Raw genomic sequence first — 18516 nt, 5'->3', positions numbered from 1 at the left:
CTTTTAGAGAATTTATTTTCCCTAGGATTTTAATTTTGACTCCAATTAATTAAATTTCTCGCTTGGGATTTTAATTTATCTTTCTCAGACAATTTAATTAAATGACACATGAGGGGATTAATAATTTTTTCCAACCCCCCTAATATTTTAGCCATGGTGCTAAAATATTATTTATATAAGATAATTATTAATTACATTTCAATTCTCAAAGGGGGAAAACTTGTTCGTTATAGACCCTCAATTTTTTTACCCAATTTTGCGACTCAATATGATTTAGTAGACCAAGTGATTTGTAATAAAATAATTTAGCCAATTAGCTAAAATTATTCCCAAATCACTTTTACAGAAGACTCAATTAGAACACTAGGACTCACCTAAGATCTTGACGACAAAATCCACCCTAGCTTTGGGGTGAGGCTGGAGCGAAAAACTCTGTCGATCATCTGTGTTTAGAAACACAGATGAATCAGTGAGAAGAAAAACATACATTAATGGTCATACTAAGATCATTTACATTACAAACTTGTAGAATGGGTTTACAACTTTAACAAACTGGCGACTGATAATGATGAATCCAGGATGATTTGAATGCTCGAGCATGATGGAATTCCTCAAGAAAATGTGTACTGCTCTAGGGTAGTTGACACGGAGTGGTCAATAGACCCCAAAAACGTAGTCAAACTCGGCCAGCAAGTCCTCGGTCAACGCTGGTTGAACTTGTCCCAAAACTTTGAAATTTCGGTTTGCAATTCTGCCCAGAAACTCGTCCTCCTTACCACACGTGTGAGAGAGAGAAGCTGCCCAATGTTGTATGAACCGATCATATGAAGAAAGAGATGAATGTGTGAGTGATGAATATGCAAAATGAGGTGTGAGGTCTGTTGTATTTATACAATTCGTTGTGGGTGAAGAAACACATCCATTGGGCTTCTTGAGCCTGTGAAAATTCGGAAATCGGAATCCCTATTGCAACAACTGATTAGATTTCTCCTACTTGTTAATTTATGAATCAAGTTATTTACAGTGTTACATAGTAAACATCGAAATAAGATCTACTGCAACCTTCACAACATAAAATACTGCGGAAACAAAGTATTGCATAGGAGAGAAATAAACACACACAATTACATCGTTGTTTTTGGACAAATGTCCCCGGAAAAACCCAGCGTGGGAAAAGTGGTGCAGGAGCTGAGGGTTTTAATTATTATGCAGTGATAATTTGAGTACAAATCTTTAGATGCCCAAGCTGACAATTTGATACAAAGAATAAACTGGCAAAGAGGTAGTGAGAAAAATCTCACACTATCACTAGTGATCCGAATCTGATTCGGGCTCTGGATGGCTAGCCCCACGCTGCCTCTATGTCAGCCTACGTAGATCTGTGTCACAGCCTCTAGGTACTGTGTCACCTCCTCCTTTGATCTTCTGCTGTCTGGAAATTTGACCCTCTGGCCCTCCGGTCTCACACCCCGGCTTCCGACACTAGATCTCGACTGCTCCTCAGCAGAATTTCGGACTCCCTCTGAAGAACTACGTTGCCTCTGCATGGCACTACGCTGCTTCTCTGAACCTCTCTCTGCCTTCTTTGCCTTGCACTCCACAGATCTGGAAAAACTCTTCTCCAATCTACTATCCCTGCCCCTCTCACTACTTCGACTTTACTGAATCACTTTCGGCAACTCACAACTACTACATAGGAAATTGACTTCCTAGCAAAATCAAACTGCACAAGTGTGTTCTCCAAGTGCCAATCAAACTCCTTATAATCTCTCGTTGGAGCACCAACGACCAAGATTAAAACATAATCAACAACTAAGATTAACTAGGAGTTGATCCTTGTCTTCTTCTAGAAGATTCACACCAGATTTAATTAATACTCCTTTAATTAACAACATTTCCCAAGTTTAGACTTAGGGAACCATTTAAAAATGTTAATTATTTTAATTAAATCATCTCTAGGTGGAATTTTCCCAATCGCTTTCTGGGTATTGGAGAATGCATGTGTCTTAGCCTCTCTGCAAAATCTCGAGGCTAGAGCACGTTCGATGCTACAGAAATCAACACTCCTTCTTAGCGAGGAATGTGCTTTAGTGTTGCAACCCACTGAAGCATCACTCTATCTCTGCACTATCTCCTGTTGCGTTGTTGATGTCTGGCTGCTGTTGCCCACCAACCACTGCGCAACTTAGATTGTTGCATCCGTGTTGCAGCTGGCCCTGCTGAACTGCGTCCAACACTGCAACCTTCTCCATCTGTTGCTACTGCAACTACAACAACTGCAACGGAAAAGCATCCAAAATACTGAACCAACTGTGGTCAGTATGATGCATCCATCATCTGAGTTCTGACTGTTGCTAGCCTCTGCGCTGTCCCTGAAACCTCTACGCTGCTACTAACTCTGCATTGTGCCAACTGTAGCATTGTGCCAACTATACTGCTGCCAACTCTGCTCTATGTTGCTCAATCTCTGACCTGCTACTAGCTATTGCATCTGTCACTCTGGCACCTAACTGCACCAACTGTCACTGATCCATCCTGCTACTGCATGTCTTGGTCTCCCGTAGCAAGGTGCTGATTCATGAGGTGGACCTTCTCAAGAATCCTACCCATCCTGTAGCTCTCTGGGGCTACAACTCCAGATCACCCTGCCTCACCCCTGGAGGCATCTTGACGATCATGGCAAACTCTTCCTCTAATCTGGAGGACACTAAGTGTTGTAGTGGCCCAACTCACCACACCTGAAGCACTTGATCTTTGAAATGTCCTTCTTTCTTCTGCGCTCTTGCTACCCCTTTGATGCAAGGGCCACGTCCTCCTCTTCCTTCACTTGCTTTGACCCACTACTGCTACTGCTGCCACTAACGGTGACCTTCACTAGATCACGCCTCATTTCCTCTTGCTGCAGATTAGCCCACACACGTTCCCAATCTGGCAGTTTTTCTCTGCCCAGGATACTCTGGATGAAAACTTGCCAATCTTCAGAAACGTTGTTCAATGCTAATTGTACAAACTCTGTAGGCTGGGGCACTGATCCTACTGAAGCCAGTTGATCCCAGACATCCTGAAGCCTAGTAATGAACGAGACTACATGCTCCCCTTTCTACATCCTCTCATGCATCTCAACTTCTCCTCAAGATACATATTCCGCTGCTTGAAAGATCCTTCGTATAACGTAGCTAGTGCTTCCCACATCTGATGGGCAGTATTCTTGCCAGCTATGTGAGATACCACATGATCTCGAACCTCGTCGAGAATAAACCTCTTAGCTCTCGCCATCTCCTTCTTGTACTTCTTGAGTGGATCTGCATCGATGGGTATAGCTACCGCACTATCGACATAAGTTTTGAGATCATGCTCATCTAGAAGGTAGGAAATCCTAGCCTTCCAAATCACATAGTTGGAGGCTTCGTCCAACCGATCTTGATCTCTCAACCCAGCTGATGCCATCTCTCCTGAAAAAAATTCGAACTGCTTCCTCTTCTCCTTTGTGTAGCTGCTGCCCAGCTATCCGCACTCACTTATGGAGTGAGAAATCCCGCACACAACTACTGCTGCTCTGCTAGGAAGATTCAAACTTCTTGGCTAGAAGTCCTCTGAGAAAGGAATTCCCTTGGTGTGTGCTCTTCTCTCGTTCTGATGCTATTCTGCCAGCAACTGTTGCAAAATAACTGCGTCCCAGCTGAAGATCTGCTCTACAAGGAAAAAAATACGCTGCTCCCTTCTGCCTCTGGAAAGATTTGATCTGGAAAATCGCATTTCTCTGTCAACTCACTCAGAAAAATTGATCTTTCCTCAAAACTCGACCTCCTTGGCCCAATGACTGCGCTGCGTTTGGGGTTTCGAACTACTGCCAAGGCAGAAATTTGAACCTCCTTCTTCCTTTCTGCTTTAAGCTCTTCGGCTGACGATTTGTGCTCTGATACCATGTGAAAATTCGAAAATCTAAATCCCTATAGCAACTACTGATTAGATTTCTCCTACTTGTTAATTTCTGAATCAAGTTATTTACAGTGTTACACAGTAAACATTGAAATAAAATCTACTGCAGCCTTCACAACATAAAATACTGTGGAAACAAAATGCTGCACAAGAGAGAAATAAACACACACACAATTACACCGTTGGTTTTGGACCAACGTCCCTGAAAAAACCCAATGTGGGAAAACTAGTGCAACAACCGAGGGTTTTAATTATTATGCAGTAGTAATCTGAGTACAAATCTTTAGATGCCCAAACTGGCAATCTGATATAGAGAATAAACTGGCAAAGAGGTAGTGAGAAAAATCTCACATTGTCACTGGCAATCTGAATCTAATCCGGGCTCTGGATGGCTAACCCCACACTGCCTCTGCGTCAGCATACGCAGATTTGCGCCACAACGTCTAGGCACTGCGTCACCTCCTCCTCTGATCTTTTGTTGGCTGGAAACTTGATCCTCTGACCCTCTGGTCTCACACTCCGGTTTCCGACACTAGATCTACACTGTTTCTCAAAAGAATTTCAGACTCCCTCTGAAGCACTGCGTTATCTCTTCGTGGAACTGCGCTGCTTCTCTGAATCTCTCTCTGCCTTCTCTGCCTTGCACTCCGCGAATCTGGAAAAACTCTCCTCCGGTCTACTATCCCTACCCCTCTCTCACTGCTTCAACTTTACTGATTCACTTTCGGCAACTCACAGTGGCTATACATGCAATCGACTTCCCAACAAAATCGAACTTCACAAGTGTGTTCTCCAAGTGCCCATCGAACTCCTTATAATCTCTCGTTAGAGCACCAACGGCCAAGATTAAAACATAATCAACGGCTAAGATTAACTGGGAGTTGATCCTCGTCTTCTTCTAGAAGATTCGCACCAGATTTAATTAATACCCTTTAATTAACCAAATTTGCTAAGTTTAGACTTAGGGAACCATTTAAAAAAGTTAATTATTTTAATTAAATCATCTCTAGGTAGATTTTTCCCAAACGATTTCTGGGTATTGGAGAATGCATGTGTCTTAGCCTCTTTGCAAAATCTAGAGGCTAAAGCACATCCGATGCTACAGAAATCAATAGAGCCTACATGATGATGAGGCTGACCTGAACAATTTGCACATATGTGGGTATAAATTCAAAATTACACCTTTGCTTGTCCGAATGAGATGATCTTTGTATCAATATTGGACCTCTTGAAAAGAGGAATCAAATGCAATCATTATCTCCTTCAAATGAGTTGTACTAAGGTGGAATTTGGCCCTAGTTTCCAATTTTAACAAAGTCACTATGCCCACATAGTACTGTCATCAAGGCAAATCCTCAGTTATCAAGTCAAATCATTACTCATCAAGTAAAATCCCTAATTTGTTATCATAATGAGTTTAATCAGTGCATAGCCCAAAACATATCTATGAATCATCAAACATCATGTCAAAACTCCAAACATTGCTCATCTGTATCAATCTGCTAAATCTTGTCAAACCCTTGCAACTGTTATCAAATACTATTATACACTAGCTTCAATGGTTAAATCAAAATGACATATTGATATGCATATTTCGGTCACCTGCAAACACAAGTTTAGTCAACACATTCACATTCTCTATAGTAAGTAAAATATTCAAACTTCCCTACTCATAGGTCATTCTATTCTCTGCTCCATGTCTGTAGGATTGTCATACTTCAGGTGCACTTCTGATTTTATGCATAAAGCTTTAGTTTTGTGACCTACATGCATAACTGCACCCATAGACTTTCTTTTGTGCGGTTGGGATGCTATAACCGCACCCTTGAGCCTTCTTTCATGCAGTCGGGGCTTAAACTAAGAGAAACCCTTTCTTTTCAGAACTGTCTGTACAACATTAGATATCAATAAAAAATCTTCTATACATTTAATGCAAATGGTAATAGGTGTAGGGGTCTTATGAAGAATTTCTCCCTCTTAATGAGCAACCACTTTAGTCATCATCGTTGAAGTCATCAACCTGTCTATAATACTGTCAAGCATCAAAAGAATTTTTAGATCATGAAATCCAAGTATATCAGGTTGTAAAACATATATCCATCATGGTCATAACATGTTAGCATCAACTGATATTTTTTCAGAGATTTTTCTTTAAACAATTGTTGAAATTCCTCACATTCAACCACCTTTCTTTCTAGATTATGAACTATTCTCATCTCCTCCCACCACAAGGGGGCCTTTCCTTACAACTGATAGTTGGCCAACTTGGCCTTTAACTCAGTGGAATAATCATATGCTTGGAAATAAATATTAATATTCAACAGCCAAGCTTCGACGACCTCTTCCTTTTCCCCATCAAAAGTTGGGGGTTGAATCTTCCCAAATTCTCCATGCAGTTCTACATTAGGTTTCTTTGCTAATTTGGACTCCATATTTGAGGAATTGTGTTCCTCTCCGCCTTCTGACCCTTCCTTTTGACTTTATACTTCTTTTTTAGTAGTTTTTATTTTTGAGGTCTCACCTCAATTTTCTTCATTTCTCACTGTCTCTGCCATCTTGGGGATTGACTTTTCCGTTAGATTTTCATCATCACATATGAACATGACATCAAAATTTTCATCAAGAGTTAGAGTCATATGATTAGGGCAACTGACAGGTTTATCATCATACTTCAAAGGTTATAATTAGTACATCATTTATTTATGATATTATTCAATCATCAGGACAAAGCTTTCGGATTTATCACATTGTCCTATTCACTAAGCTTATCAAAATATTAACAAGAAGATCATGAATATCAATCTTATTGTTATACTTCTATCATCATGGTTACCATGCTTGTTACAAACACTATCAATAGTATCAAGCTACCATATATAAGAATCAATGTGCTAGCCTTCTTTATGGGATCAGGAGATCCATCATGTCTAAAAATGATAGATGTTAGCCAAATATCAAGTATACCAATATCTCAAAAATTAATGTTTCTAGGTAGCTTTGCTATGACTTAATATAATGTAAGATATTTGTTCAATACCAAGTGCACCATCTCATCATGAGTACCATGAATCAAACTTATTTTCATATACATGTATGAACCATTTGTGAATGTGATATTTGTTCACCAAGTGCACCATCTCATCATGAGTACCATGAATCAAACTTATTTTCATATACATGTATGAACCATTTGTGAATGTGATATTCATCATACCTTAGGGCTTACCTTGCCTTCCAATATTGCAGTTGAAACATAACTTGAAACAATACACCATACATACCTTCTTGTATTCAGATACCTGTGCACCTTCTTATTGGCAGTTGGAGCACTTTGTCTACTTATCATCAGGTGCCTCTTTTCCTTTTCCAGCACTAGCTCTTCTCTTCTTGCACTAGCCATCTTTTCTTGCACCTCAGATGATCTTCAAGAAGGATCCACTTATCACATCTCATCAGGAGGTTAGAAGTATCAAATACTCAAATATACATGTAGGAAGCATAACCAATGATCAAATCAATAAATATAAACAAAATTAAAGACATAAAGAAGTAACATAAATCAAACAGTACTCATCTTCAATGAGAGGTGATCATCTCCCTCTTGAACCAGCCTTCAAGAGTCATGACTATCCATTGTCCATATAACATTGTTGCCTTCAATATAATCATCATATGTTGAAAATTGTAGTGAGAACGGGTTCCATGTTTTGTGCCTTAATTCAAGGAGCCTCAACGAGTTTCTCCTTGAGCATGCACATGTTCCTATGAGTTAGGAGCTAATTCCTAAAAAGTAGGACGAGTTCCTAAAATTTAGGGCGAATTCCTAAAATTTAGAAAGTGTTCATGAAACAGTTAATTGAGAAAAAGAACTTGTGGTTGAGTCTCAAGAGATAGGACGAGTTGCATGAGTAGTTAACTCATACTAACTCAAACAATCACAAAAGCAAACTCCTTAATTAGAAACTCACCAAATTTGGCCATTTGAATTGCTTTAAAAGGAGAGAAGGCACATTATTACTCATTGTTTTGTGAGCATGGGCTGGTGAGACAAAGCAATAGGAGTACGCACAAGGTTGTGTGTGAGCTTGTGAGGAAGAGTGTGCAAGAGAAACTTGTGCACAAAATTATTGTGAGGAAGAGTTCCCTTGGGTAGTGCGCATAGAAATAGGAGGAAATTCCTATTTAATAGGAGCACCTATTACACAAGGATTAAGGGAGTAGATCAGGCTACAACAAGCGTGTTTTTCAAGCCTAGGCAAGGTAGGGAGAAGGGTGTATTCTCTATTGAAAACAAAGTTGTATTGTAAGAGATCATTCCTCAGTTTCTATCAATAATATTCTCAACAAGAAGAGGGTTTTCCCAGTTGGGTTCCCTAGAAATTCTGTGTCTTGAATTGTGTGAATTGTGTTTATTTCTGTTCCTATTCCGCTGCAAAGTTTAGTAGAGAAATTCTGTGTTTATATGAGAAGAAATTATATTTCAGATCACTCATATTAGCAGATCAGAATTTCGTGGATTTTCTACATGGTATCAGAGCAAAGAACAGAATAAAGACCAACACAAGTTGAGAGCAACACATCATAGGAGAAGAACTTCTGAAGCAGCCTAAGAACAGTAAGTGTATGGACTGTTAGTGGCTGATTTGCAAGCCCTAGATCAGTGAAAGAGTTCACTATGTGTGGGCAGTTTTGGGGGCCCTGAGGAGAGTGACAATAGGGCTGATGTGTCAAAGTGACAGGGCAGATTTGGGTGCTCAAGGATCAGCATTATGGAGCAGCCAAAATCTTGACAAGTGGGCAGTCCTTGAAGTCCTCATGTACAATTATCATTGGAGGACTAATGAGCTGTTAAGAGGTAGAATTGTGGAGCCCTAGTTCAATGGGTTGCAGATGGAAAGCCACTGATAAGAGGGAAGATCCAAAAGACCCAATGAGTAGACTTCTTAGTGGAGCTAGAGGCCTGCTAGTGGGCAAATCAGTGAGCCAAAGTTCAGAGACACAAAAGGAGCTGTGATCATTGATAGTGGCAGATTGTGGACTAGCAAAGCATGGTGGGAAATAACAGGTCTTCAAAGCAGGTTTTGCAAAAGAAAGCCGGGAAACCTTCTAGTTTAGAGGGAGCAGCTGCAGCAGCAGAGAACTTGGTAGGAGACAACCAGGTGGATGAGGTTCTTCCAGGAACACCTTCCTCGCTAAGAGGGAGTGTTGAAAATTGTAGCAAGAATGGGTTCTTTGTTTTGTGCCTTAATTCAAGGAGCCTCAACGAGTTTCTCCTTAAGCATGCACGAGTTCCTATGAGTTAGGAACTAATTCCTAAAAAGTAGGACAAGTTCCTAAAATTTAGGGCGAATTACTAAAATTAGGAAGTGTTCATGAAGCAGTTAACTGATGTGTCAAAGTGGAAGGCCAAGTTATCAGTGTTCTAGCGCAAGTTAATTGAGGAAAAGAACTTGTGGTTGAGTCTCAAGAGATAGGATGAGTTGCATGAGTAGTTAACTCATGCTAACTCAAACAATCACAAAAGAAAACTCCTTAATTAGAAACTCACCAAATTTGGCCATTCAAATTGCTTTAAAAGGAGGAGCAAAGGCACATTGTTACACATTGTTTTGTGAGCATGGGTTGGTGAGACAAAGCAATAGGAGTACGCACAAGGTTGTGTGTGAGCTTGTGAGGAAGAGTGTGCAAGAGAAACTTGTGCACATAATTATTGTGAGGAAAATTTCGCTTGGGTAGTGCGCATAGAAATAAGAGGAAATTCCTATTTAATAGGAGCTCCTATTGCGCAAGGATTTATGGAGCAGATCATGCTACAACAAGCCTGTTTTTCAAGCCTAGGCAAGCCAAGGAGAAGGGTGTATTCTTTATTGAATACAAAGTTGTTTTGTAAGAGATCATTCCTCGGCTTCTATCAATAATATTCTCAACAAGCAGAGGGTTTTCCTAGTTGGATTCCCTAGAAATTCTGTCTTGAATTGTCTTTATTTTCATTCCTATTCTGCTGCAAAGTTTAGTAGTTAAATTCTGTGTTTATATGAGAAGAAATTATATTTTAGATCACTCATATTAGTAGATCAGAATTTCGTGGATTTTCTATATCAACTTCATCAATAACCGAGCCCTAATAGAGACTATCCCATCTAGGGCTTCATCAAATCTGTTACAAGTGCTTGAACATCTTCACATTGATCATGCTAGGATTTGTAGATTGCATATTCAAATCTTTGCCATAAACCAAGGTTTCTTCCAAACCCTAACCTCATAGTATCCATCAAACCCTAATAACCAAATTGACTAGAGTTTCCTTCAAACCCTAGTATTCTTTTAGGTTTCCTCCATATTATCTTGCATCCATCAAAGGTGTCTTCATAAGGGTGATCTTTAATGACTTTTCTTCAGCCCAACTCTGATACCATGTTAATTTTTCTTAGGGCTATATTATTCTTTGTTTTGATAATTGCATTTCTTCATTTACACATTAAATTCACCCCATAGCATCATATCATTATTCAGATTTATAACATTATTTAGCAACATATGCAATTATGTAGAAATAACAACATCATCATCAATGCAGCGGAACATAAAGGAACAATAGAAGAAAAACCAAGATTGGTCGGAGACCAAGGCAAAACCCACTATGGGGAAAACCCTTTGAAATTATTCTTCTATTAGATTGTCATAAAATGTTCAGCAAAGAGTAAAATGAGCCCAAATCCATAAATAATAATCAAAGTCAAAGTTTTGACTTGTTCAACAAATCTACCAACCAATATCCAAAATATGTGCCAATAGTCAAGATAATGCAATCAAAGATATCCGCGTACTTCCTGTTCATCCTTCAGAGTTCTTGTTCAACCTTTGTAGTTCCTGTTCATCCTTCACAGTTCCTATTCACCTTTTATAGTTCCTGTTCAACCTCCGCAGTTCTTGTTCATCCTTCGCAGTTCCTGTTCACCCTTCGTAGTTCCTGTTCACCGTTGGCGGTTCCTGTGCGAGCCAAAACCAAGAAAGAGAATAGAAGAATGATCCAAGATGATGTGCAAATGAGGTTGAGGTCACTTGTATTTACAGCCTTCCAAGGGTGTCCAATTTGCTTTAGGGCTGACCGATCAAATGTGCATATGTGGGCTTTTCTTCATAAGTACACTTTCCCTTATCCAAATTGAGTGCTTCAATAGTCAAAATTGGTCTTCTCGAAAAGAGGAATCTAGTGCCATGGTTGGAGTTTGTCACTGAGCTGCCAAAATTAACATGACTTGGGTCTTGTTGAAGGTCTTGGTCTTGTTGTTTGGGTCTTGGATTCCTCATTTGATCTGATTCTATAAGAAGAGAAGAATTTTCTGGGTTTTCCCCTTGGAGGGGTTTTCTAGGAAGAGTTACCGAGGGATTGGGAAAGGGAAAATCATAAATGGGACTGATAGGGAGTGGGTGTGTTATTGTTAAAAAATGATCATCTATACATGGATTTTGTGGAAAGGATTTTCCTTATTTGTTCACATTTTAATTGTTTTCCTCAGGTTGTGAAGAGAAAAGAAAGCAATGATAAATTTTCTGACTTTTGCATACAGGAAAAAATGGTGTCTACTTTAATCTTGTCAAAAATGTCAGAGAGGCTTTTGAAGAATGTGATCTGGTGCGGATAAATTGCCGAGGAATGAAACCTAGTGATTACAAAAGGATAGGTGCCAAACTTAAGGTTTGTGAATATTATGGCTAGAGTCTTCTTAAAGAAATTTTAACGCTGTGAACTAAAGTTCAATCTACAATGCCTGTTTGAGAGGTCTTAATTTGTATGTTTGAGCTTTTTTGTTCTTACAGTGAATTGATAATTAATCTTCAAATGTTGAAAACAGGAACTGGTTCCTTGTGTGTTGCTTTCGTTTGATAAAGAGCATATATTAATGTGGAGAGGTAGAGAATACACACCTAATAATTCTGAAGAGCGAGCCCTGGTTTCTTCTAAGTCTGCTAGTGAAGTTAGTAGAGATAATTCTACTGATTCTGAAGTCTTTGTTATTCAATCATCTGGTAAGAAATTATTCTCTGGAACTGGGGAATTGACAACCTCTTTAGAGACAGGATCACTGAAGCACAACGTTGTTACATTATCCAAGGATGTTTCTCATGAAGGTGTAATTGTGACTAGTGAACATAACGGATCTTTACAAGAAGAATTGGAAAAGTCATCTTTTTCAGTGCAATGCAAAGAGTTAGTTAAACTGGGTGAAAATGAGGATGCCTTTAAGCAGAAAATAAATGTTCAAACACGTAATGGTAATGGCACAGATACTTCCGAAGCAGAAACAGGTTTAGAGGCAGACTATTCCAGTCATAGTATGCTATCTATGTCTGGTTCTACATGTACAGCACCATTTTCTAAGACTAGAGAAATGTTAAAGGCAAGTGAACTTGAATGTGCTTCAGACACAGGATTGAGGTCCAGAAATACCTGTCCATCTTTTGAATATGTAGGTTGTGATTCCTCAACTGCTGGTGTTGCTAATTCCTTGAACACATCATCCGAATCATTACCTTCTTCAACAACAGGTGTCATCATTTCAAATACTAAAAGTATGGAATGTATCAAGGATGGCAGTGTTCATTTATTATCACAGATTGATGCGAAACAGAAGATGATGCATCAAAGTGATAATTTGTTTGGAAACAAAACTCTGGTTGATACAGAGGCCAATGGATGCAATAAAACTGCTCAAAGCATTGAACTCTTATGGCAGCAAGCAATAGAATCAAGGTTAGCCTTATTGTTGGATGGATCAAGTTTAGATCTGGAGTCTGCTCCAGAAAAGTCCAATGATTTTGGACAAATGCTCCCTATGGGACAAGATTTCAAGCAAACAAAAACCAGGCCGAGTCATCAAAAGAACAATCCTCAGGATGAAGAAAGCAAGTTATGCACAGGAAATTTTTTATCTAATGACATATATGGTGAAGAAATTGAAGAAATCTCTCCATTCTCAGAGTCTTTACCTCTTGGAACATTGCCTGTAGATGATCTTGCTAAGCTTTTAGCACTATAATTTTGCACTCATTTGAATTCAAATTTAGGTTGTATAGCTTTTGTATGCTAAATCCAAGTATAATGAAAATAGATATAAATTGTATATACACCCCAGTTATAAATTTTTGGATGTGGACTGGATTCTAATGATCCTTTGTATGGACAGGGGTGAGCACATGTACTAGGTTGTGAAAAGTTATAACCATTTTCCAATGTGCTTCCGTCAATAGGTGGTTAAACTGACGCGATAATGGTGGATCAATGCATGGATGCCTCATAAGCCATTCATGGATTTGAATACAAATATTAACCCTTAGATCCAGTGAAATGATTACATAATTATTCGGAGTAGTTCGATTCTATTGCAGACCAACGTCTGTCAGTTCCTGCACCTTCCCAAGTATTGTTTAAGGTGAGGATGCAAATCTACATATTTTTCACATACATATGTTTGTTTTGATTGCTTTAGATCTATTATTTAATAAATCGAAAATATATTGTCATACTTTGACTGGAGATTTTGTTTGTGTGGGAGCTGATTTCTGCAAGATAGAAGTGATTGATGGTTGAGTTTTGGTATTAATTCATATTTCATTAACCTGATCATTTGACAATAATTGCAGGTTGGTTGATACAGGTATTCAGGTGGTCGTTTTTTTAAATAAACTACTGGATTTTGGCATTCTTGAGAAGTTTCATTTCTTTGAGATTTGTTTTGTTTACTTAATGGAACAGAATGTCACGTCACAGAACAAAGAGAGTTACAATAATCATTCCCATCCTAATTAAGTCAGAATGTTAGCATATGAGCCTATGCCCCAATAGGAATGGGCTCGACATCTTTACAAGAAAAACTGAGTGTGGGTTTTATCGAGCAAAACCGTTTCCATGGAAGAAGCTACAATTCCCGAGCTTGGAGATTTTGAATTTTGGATTAAAGAGGCAATTGAGTTTTTCAACCGTTGTAGTTAAAGAAGTTAGAAAAAGGAGGAAATAATCTCTCTTGCCAATCTTTTGCAAGGGATGACTAGTAAAGGAAAATTTTTGAGTAGAAAAAATCAAAAGGAGATGGAAACTTTGGAAGTAAGAGATAAAACAATGATGTCAAAAGTCATAAAAATCAAATGGGGTAAGCTATAAATGAATAAAAGAGTTTTTTTATGATTATTATTCAATTTTAAGGTCACTGTCAAGCCAGACACCAAATTGGTGTATGAGACCCCCTTGTTTGTGGGACAAGGGACCTACCTCCGCGCAGTGATTTGACTATTAAATCTATGAAGGCATACATACTCTACCCCCCTCTAGCTTTGAACTTATGACCTCTTAGGAGGAAACACATGCTCTTAACCATTAGGCCCACTCAAGCTGTATACATTAGACCTATAAATTGTTGGTGTAATGGTGGTTAAGCTTGATTTAGTGGTCTTTGATGCTATTTTTATAAGGACCTAATGCTCTATTTATATGGGGAGGTTAGAGGTAGCCCTAGTGGTCCCTTATTAGTATGGTGGTTAGGAGGCGGTCTAGTGGTCCATAATCAATATGGTAGTTGTTCTAAAGCTAATTACGATATAAAGGGGTTTTGTATGCCGTTGTAATAGGCATTCTGAAATCACGCAGTGAAATCAATTACTCAAAGTTGAGGTTTTTCTGTGGGGGTTTTCTCTACTAAAGACTGGTTATGGTTTTATGTGGCAATCTTTGATTTCTCTTGGGTTATTGACCCATATCTTTATCATGGTATTAGAGCGGGGAGCTGCCCTGAGATTTTGGTGATGTAGGTTGATTTGCCACAAAGCATGGGATCAAAAAATGGCCATTTTGCATGGCCACCTTAAACTTGAGTGGAAGATGTTGAAGAGCTTGGTTGGTGTTCTTGTTAGGTTGGTTGTTTATATTTACTGCAGTAATTTTGCTTATTGTAAGAGACCTTTTACACACATTGTAAATTGTGCAATTTTACTAGCAATGGTTTATTTTTGTGCTGAGTGCAATGTCTAGTGGCTGAACCTACCCGAGAAAAATGGCTAAGATTCTTGGTGGCTAAAAGGGTTTGGGCTTATGAAGGTTCAATAAAGCCATAAGGGTTGGTTGACATAAAACTGGTTGACGAAGAGTTGGCTGACAAAGTGATCACCACCAAATTGGGGGTTGATGAAAGTTCCAGCGATAGAAGTCTTGTTGATGGCCTTCCTGCGGACATCGATACAATTGATATAAATCCTATCGATGATGTCCCATTTGATGTCCATCTCACCAATGAAGGCTCTGTCAATGAAAGTCTCATTGATGAAAGTCCTATTGACTTTGAAGTCAATGTTAGGACCTGTCAATGAAAGTCTTGTTGATGAAAGTCCTATTGACGTTGAAGTCAATGTTCATTGGCATTGGTAACTCCATTGTTAATGTTGATATTGATCTAGCTCATGAAAGCTGTGTGTGCAGAAATTAGGCAATAATTGTAAACTGACAGTGCTGAACTTAAACCTCAGACTAACACAATGAACTATGTTGATTGGGCTCTTCTATAATACACACAAATTAAAAGGTTTATTGAATAAAACATTCTTTCAAAACAGCCATCGCTGTGGTTTTTTCCTTTAATCCTCCAGCCAAAATCTATTTCTTTAACACTACATATTCCATGCATATATAATCATTCACCATTGCTTTTACCAATTTCAAGAAAATCCTACGTAAAACCAGACTTCCGTTTTAAATCCATTCTAAGGCTTACTACATGCTTTTAAACATTCCAGTGCAATAAATATAAAAAACTTGTTGACTGCCATGAAATACAAATGCCGTGATTTTATCTTTATTTGCTTATATTTGGATTTTGGCCTCATTTGGCAGCACAATGTGGGAGAGAAAAGTTTCGTTTTCCAACTCTCTCGTTCAAACTTGGCTCTCTCAGTGCTATCACACCCAATTTTTACCCAGAATTGTTCATCTTTTCCCAATCCTTTAATATAAATGTTTGTAAACTGCTAATTCGAACTGTGAAGTGCCAGACTTATCTCTCCATTTCTGACCAGTTACTCTTATAAAATGGTACCATATGCCAATGTGCTTGCTTCATCCATGGAATACTGGGACTGATTTTGCTACTGATTAAATTCTGATAAAATCTCTCAACCTAATTTCCGGAAAATCTGCTGAAATTGCAGCCACATACTTAGCCTCAGCTGTAGAAAGAGTGACAATGGGCTGTTATTTGGAAGTCCAGGAAGCTGTGCTTGATCCAAAATGTAAACATAAGCAGAAGTGCTCTTCCCAATCACCTTCAATGTAGACAATTATATCGAAATCATCTGCTGGTGCATGCAAAATACCATCTTAGTCCCATTGAGATATCTTAAAATTCTCCTCCCAGCTTGTAGATGAGTATCATTTGGAGTTTCTGTGAACCTAGATATTAAACTCACTGCACACAATATGGGGCCTTGTAGCTGTCAAATACATCAAGCTGCCAACCAATCTTTTGTAAAAGGTTGGATCTACGTTGTTGCTCCAATCATTGCTGCTCAGTTTTTGACTTCTTGTGACTGGTGTTGGTGCTGGTTTAATATTCAACATTCTGAACCTCTTTAATACATCATTTGCATGCTTGGTTTGACATATAAAAATTCCATTATTTGTTTGATTCACGTCAATAGTGAGAACATTTTTCATTAAACCCAAATCTGTCATCTCAAAATCCTTTTTTATCACTGATCTGAACTTTTTAATTGACAAAATTCTGCTAACACTAATAAAGAAAGTAATCTACATACAGGGAAACTATTGAAATCTCACCTTGTTTGTTTGCTTTGATGTAAAAGTTGGTTCGCTGCTCCTCTTCATGGAAAACATTGCTTAAAAAATATGAATCAATGCGTCTATATAAAGCCCTGGTCACATGCTTCAGCCTATTTAATGCCGTCTTCAGCTTATAGACTGTTTTCATGGCAATAAATCACATAACCAGGGGATTGTTCCCACACAGCTCTTCTTCCAGGATTCCATTCAAAAATGTCAATATTAGATCCCTCTGTTACACTTTACAATTATGCTGGGTTGCTATTGCAATAGCTCTCATGTGTCCAACCTTATTACTGATGCAGAAGTTCCGTCTATTCCACACCGTTGCGAATACCCTATCTCAACCAACCTTGCCTTGTGTTTCACAATCTCACTATTTGCACTGTATTTGGTTTTTTATAAATACGTTAAATACCAATTACATTCTTCCCTGCTGGAAGGTAAACTAGATCCCAACTCTGATTTTCTCAATTGCATCAATTTCAACATGCATTACTTTCACTGTATCTTCAAAATGTAATGGTTCAGCCTCTGCAAATAAAGTAAAATCAACAAATAACACATCATTTTATTCATTTTGTGTTACCTCATAAATGCCCTCCAAGCTTTTCATCTTCTTGGGTGTTGAAATGGTCTGTCTTATTGCATTTGGAGATGTAGATGAATGTGCAACATCACTATTTGTATTGCTGGAGCTGTTAGTCATTATTGAAGATTCATATGAACCATTTTCATTGAATTTTCCATGTCAATATACTCAGAGCGCAGCTTCTGCTGATTATATTTTCCTTTGTGAGTGGAATGTAAAGCTTGTGTGCTTTGGATTGGTCATTGTAAACCAAAAAATTACTCTTTGACCTTTATCATCCACTCTTTTTCCCTAGCATGTGCATGTGCATGTGCAATGCACCAAAAAATACTCTGAAATATGCCACACTTTGTTTCCTTCTACTCCCAGCTTCTTCGCAATTTTATTTTCAGCACTTTCTGTTGGGCAACAATTCGATAAATACACAGGACAAGCCACTGCTGCAGCCTACTAGTCACTTGGTAAAATTCTTTGATTTAAATATTTCTTTCCATCTCTATTATTGTTTGATGCTTTCTTTCAACAACACCTTTTCACTATTGTGAATATTTATTAATAGAGTAGTCTAATGAGGTTACAATTTTGCTCGGAAAATAATGGGAATTCCGGCGAGATTTTGACACAAATCTAACAGAAAATTTGGGAAATCTGAATTACAGCTCTCAAGCTTAAGGATTTTGGGTGTCCCAGGGGTTTTTGATGGTGCTGAATCCATTCCACCATCAAAAAAACGATTTAAACACTACTATGGTTGGATTTTTTCAAGAAAAAGAAATGCCAAATTCCAATGAAAATGACTTTTCGGGCAAAATTGTGACCTCGGTAGACATTTATTAATAAATTACTTCTTAATTTCATTTGCCTATTAAAAATTAAAAAAAATCGTTGGAAATAAGCTCACCTTTTCTATCCATTTTATAGACGTTCACATAATGCTCACTTTGTTTCTTCACCCATGCTTTGCTTAGCTGTAAGTATCAGAAGTTTCCGATTTTTGCTTAAGAAATAGACACTAGTGTTACTGCTGAAATAATCAATGAAAGTCATAAAATATTTGCTATTACCCGGGGAGGGCATTTGAATTGGCCCACGTAACACAAAGTGAATAAGCTCAAGTGGAGCTCTTGTCCTCCACGATTTACCAAGTGAATAAGGAGCT

The 18516-nt window shown here is 38.4% G+C and overlaps 1 protein-coding gene across 1 annotated transcript in view; it reads left to right on the top strand.

The window, feature by feature from the left end:
* LOC149248866 (uncharacterized) overlaps positions 1–13223 on the top strand; it is an 89689-nt gene extending 76466 nt beyond the window's left edge. The window contains exons 4-5 of the mRNA XM_089458572.1: positions 11511–11638; positions 11796–13223. Of these exons, the coding sequence (XP_089314698.1) occupies positions 11511–11638; positions 11796–12980 (1313 nt within the window). The 3' untranslated portion in view covers positions 12981–13223. The remainder of the gene's footprint in view (positions 1–11510; positions 11639–11795) is intronic.
* The last annotated feature ends 5293 nt before the right edge of the window (positions 13224–18516 follow it).

This window comes from Pinus tabuliformis, chromosome 7, assembly GCF_031772625.1.
Source record: "Pinus tabuliformis cultivar Carrire ecotype Pingquan chromosome 7, CPIR1, whole genome shotgun sequence".
NCBI classification, from domain to species: Eukaryota; Viridiplantae; Streptophyta; class Pinopsida; order Pinales; family Pinaceae; genus Pinus; species Pinus tabuliformis.
Note: the sequence above shows the minus strand (reverse complement) of the source record. Positions and strands in the feature narration are given on the sequence as shown.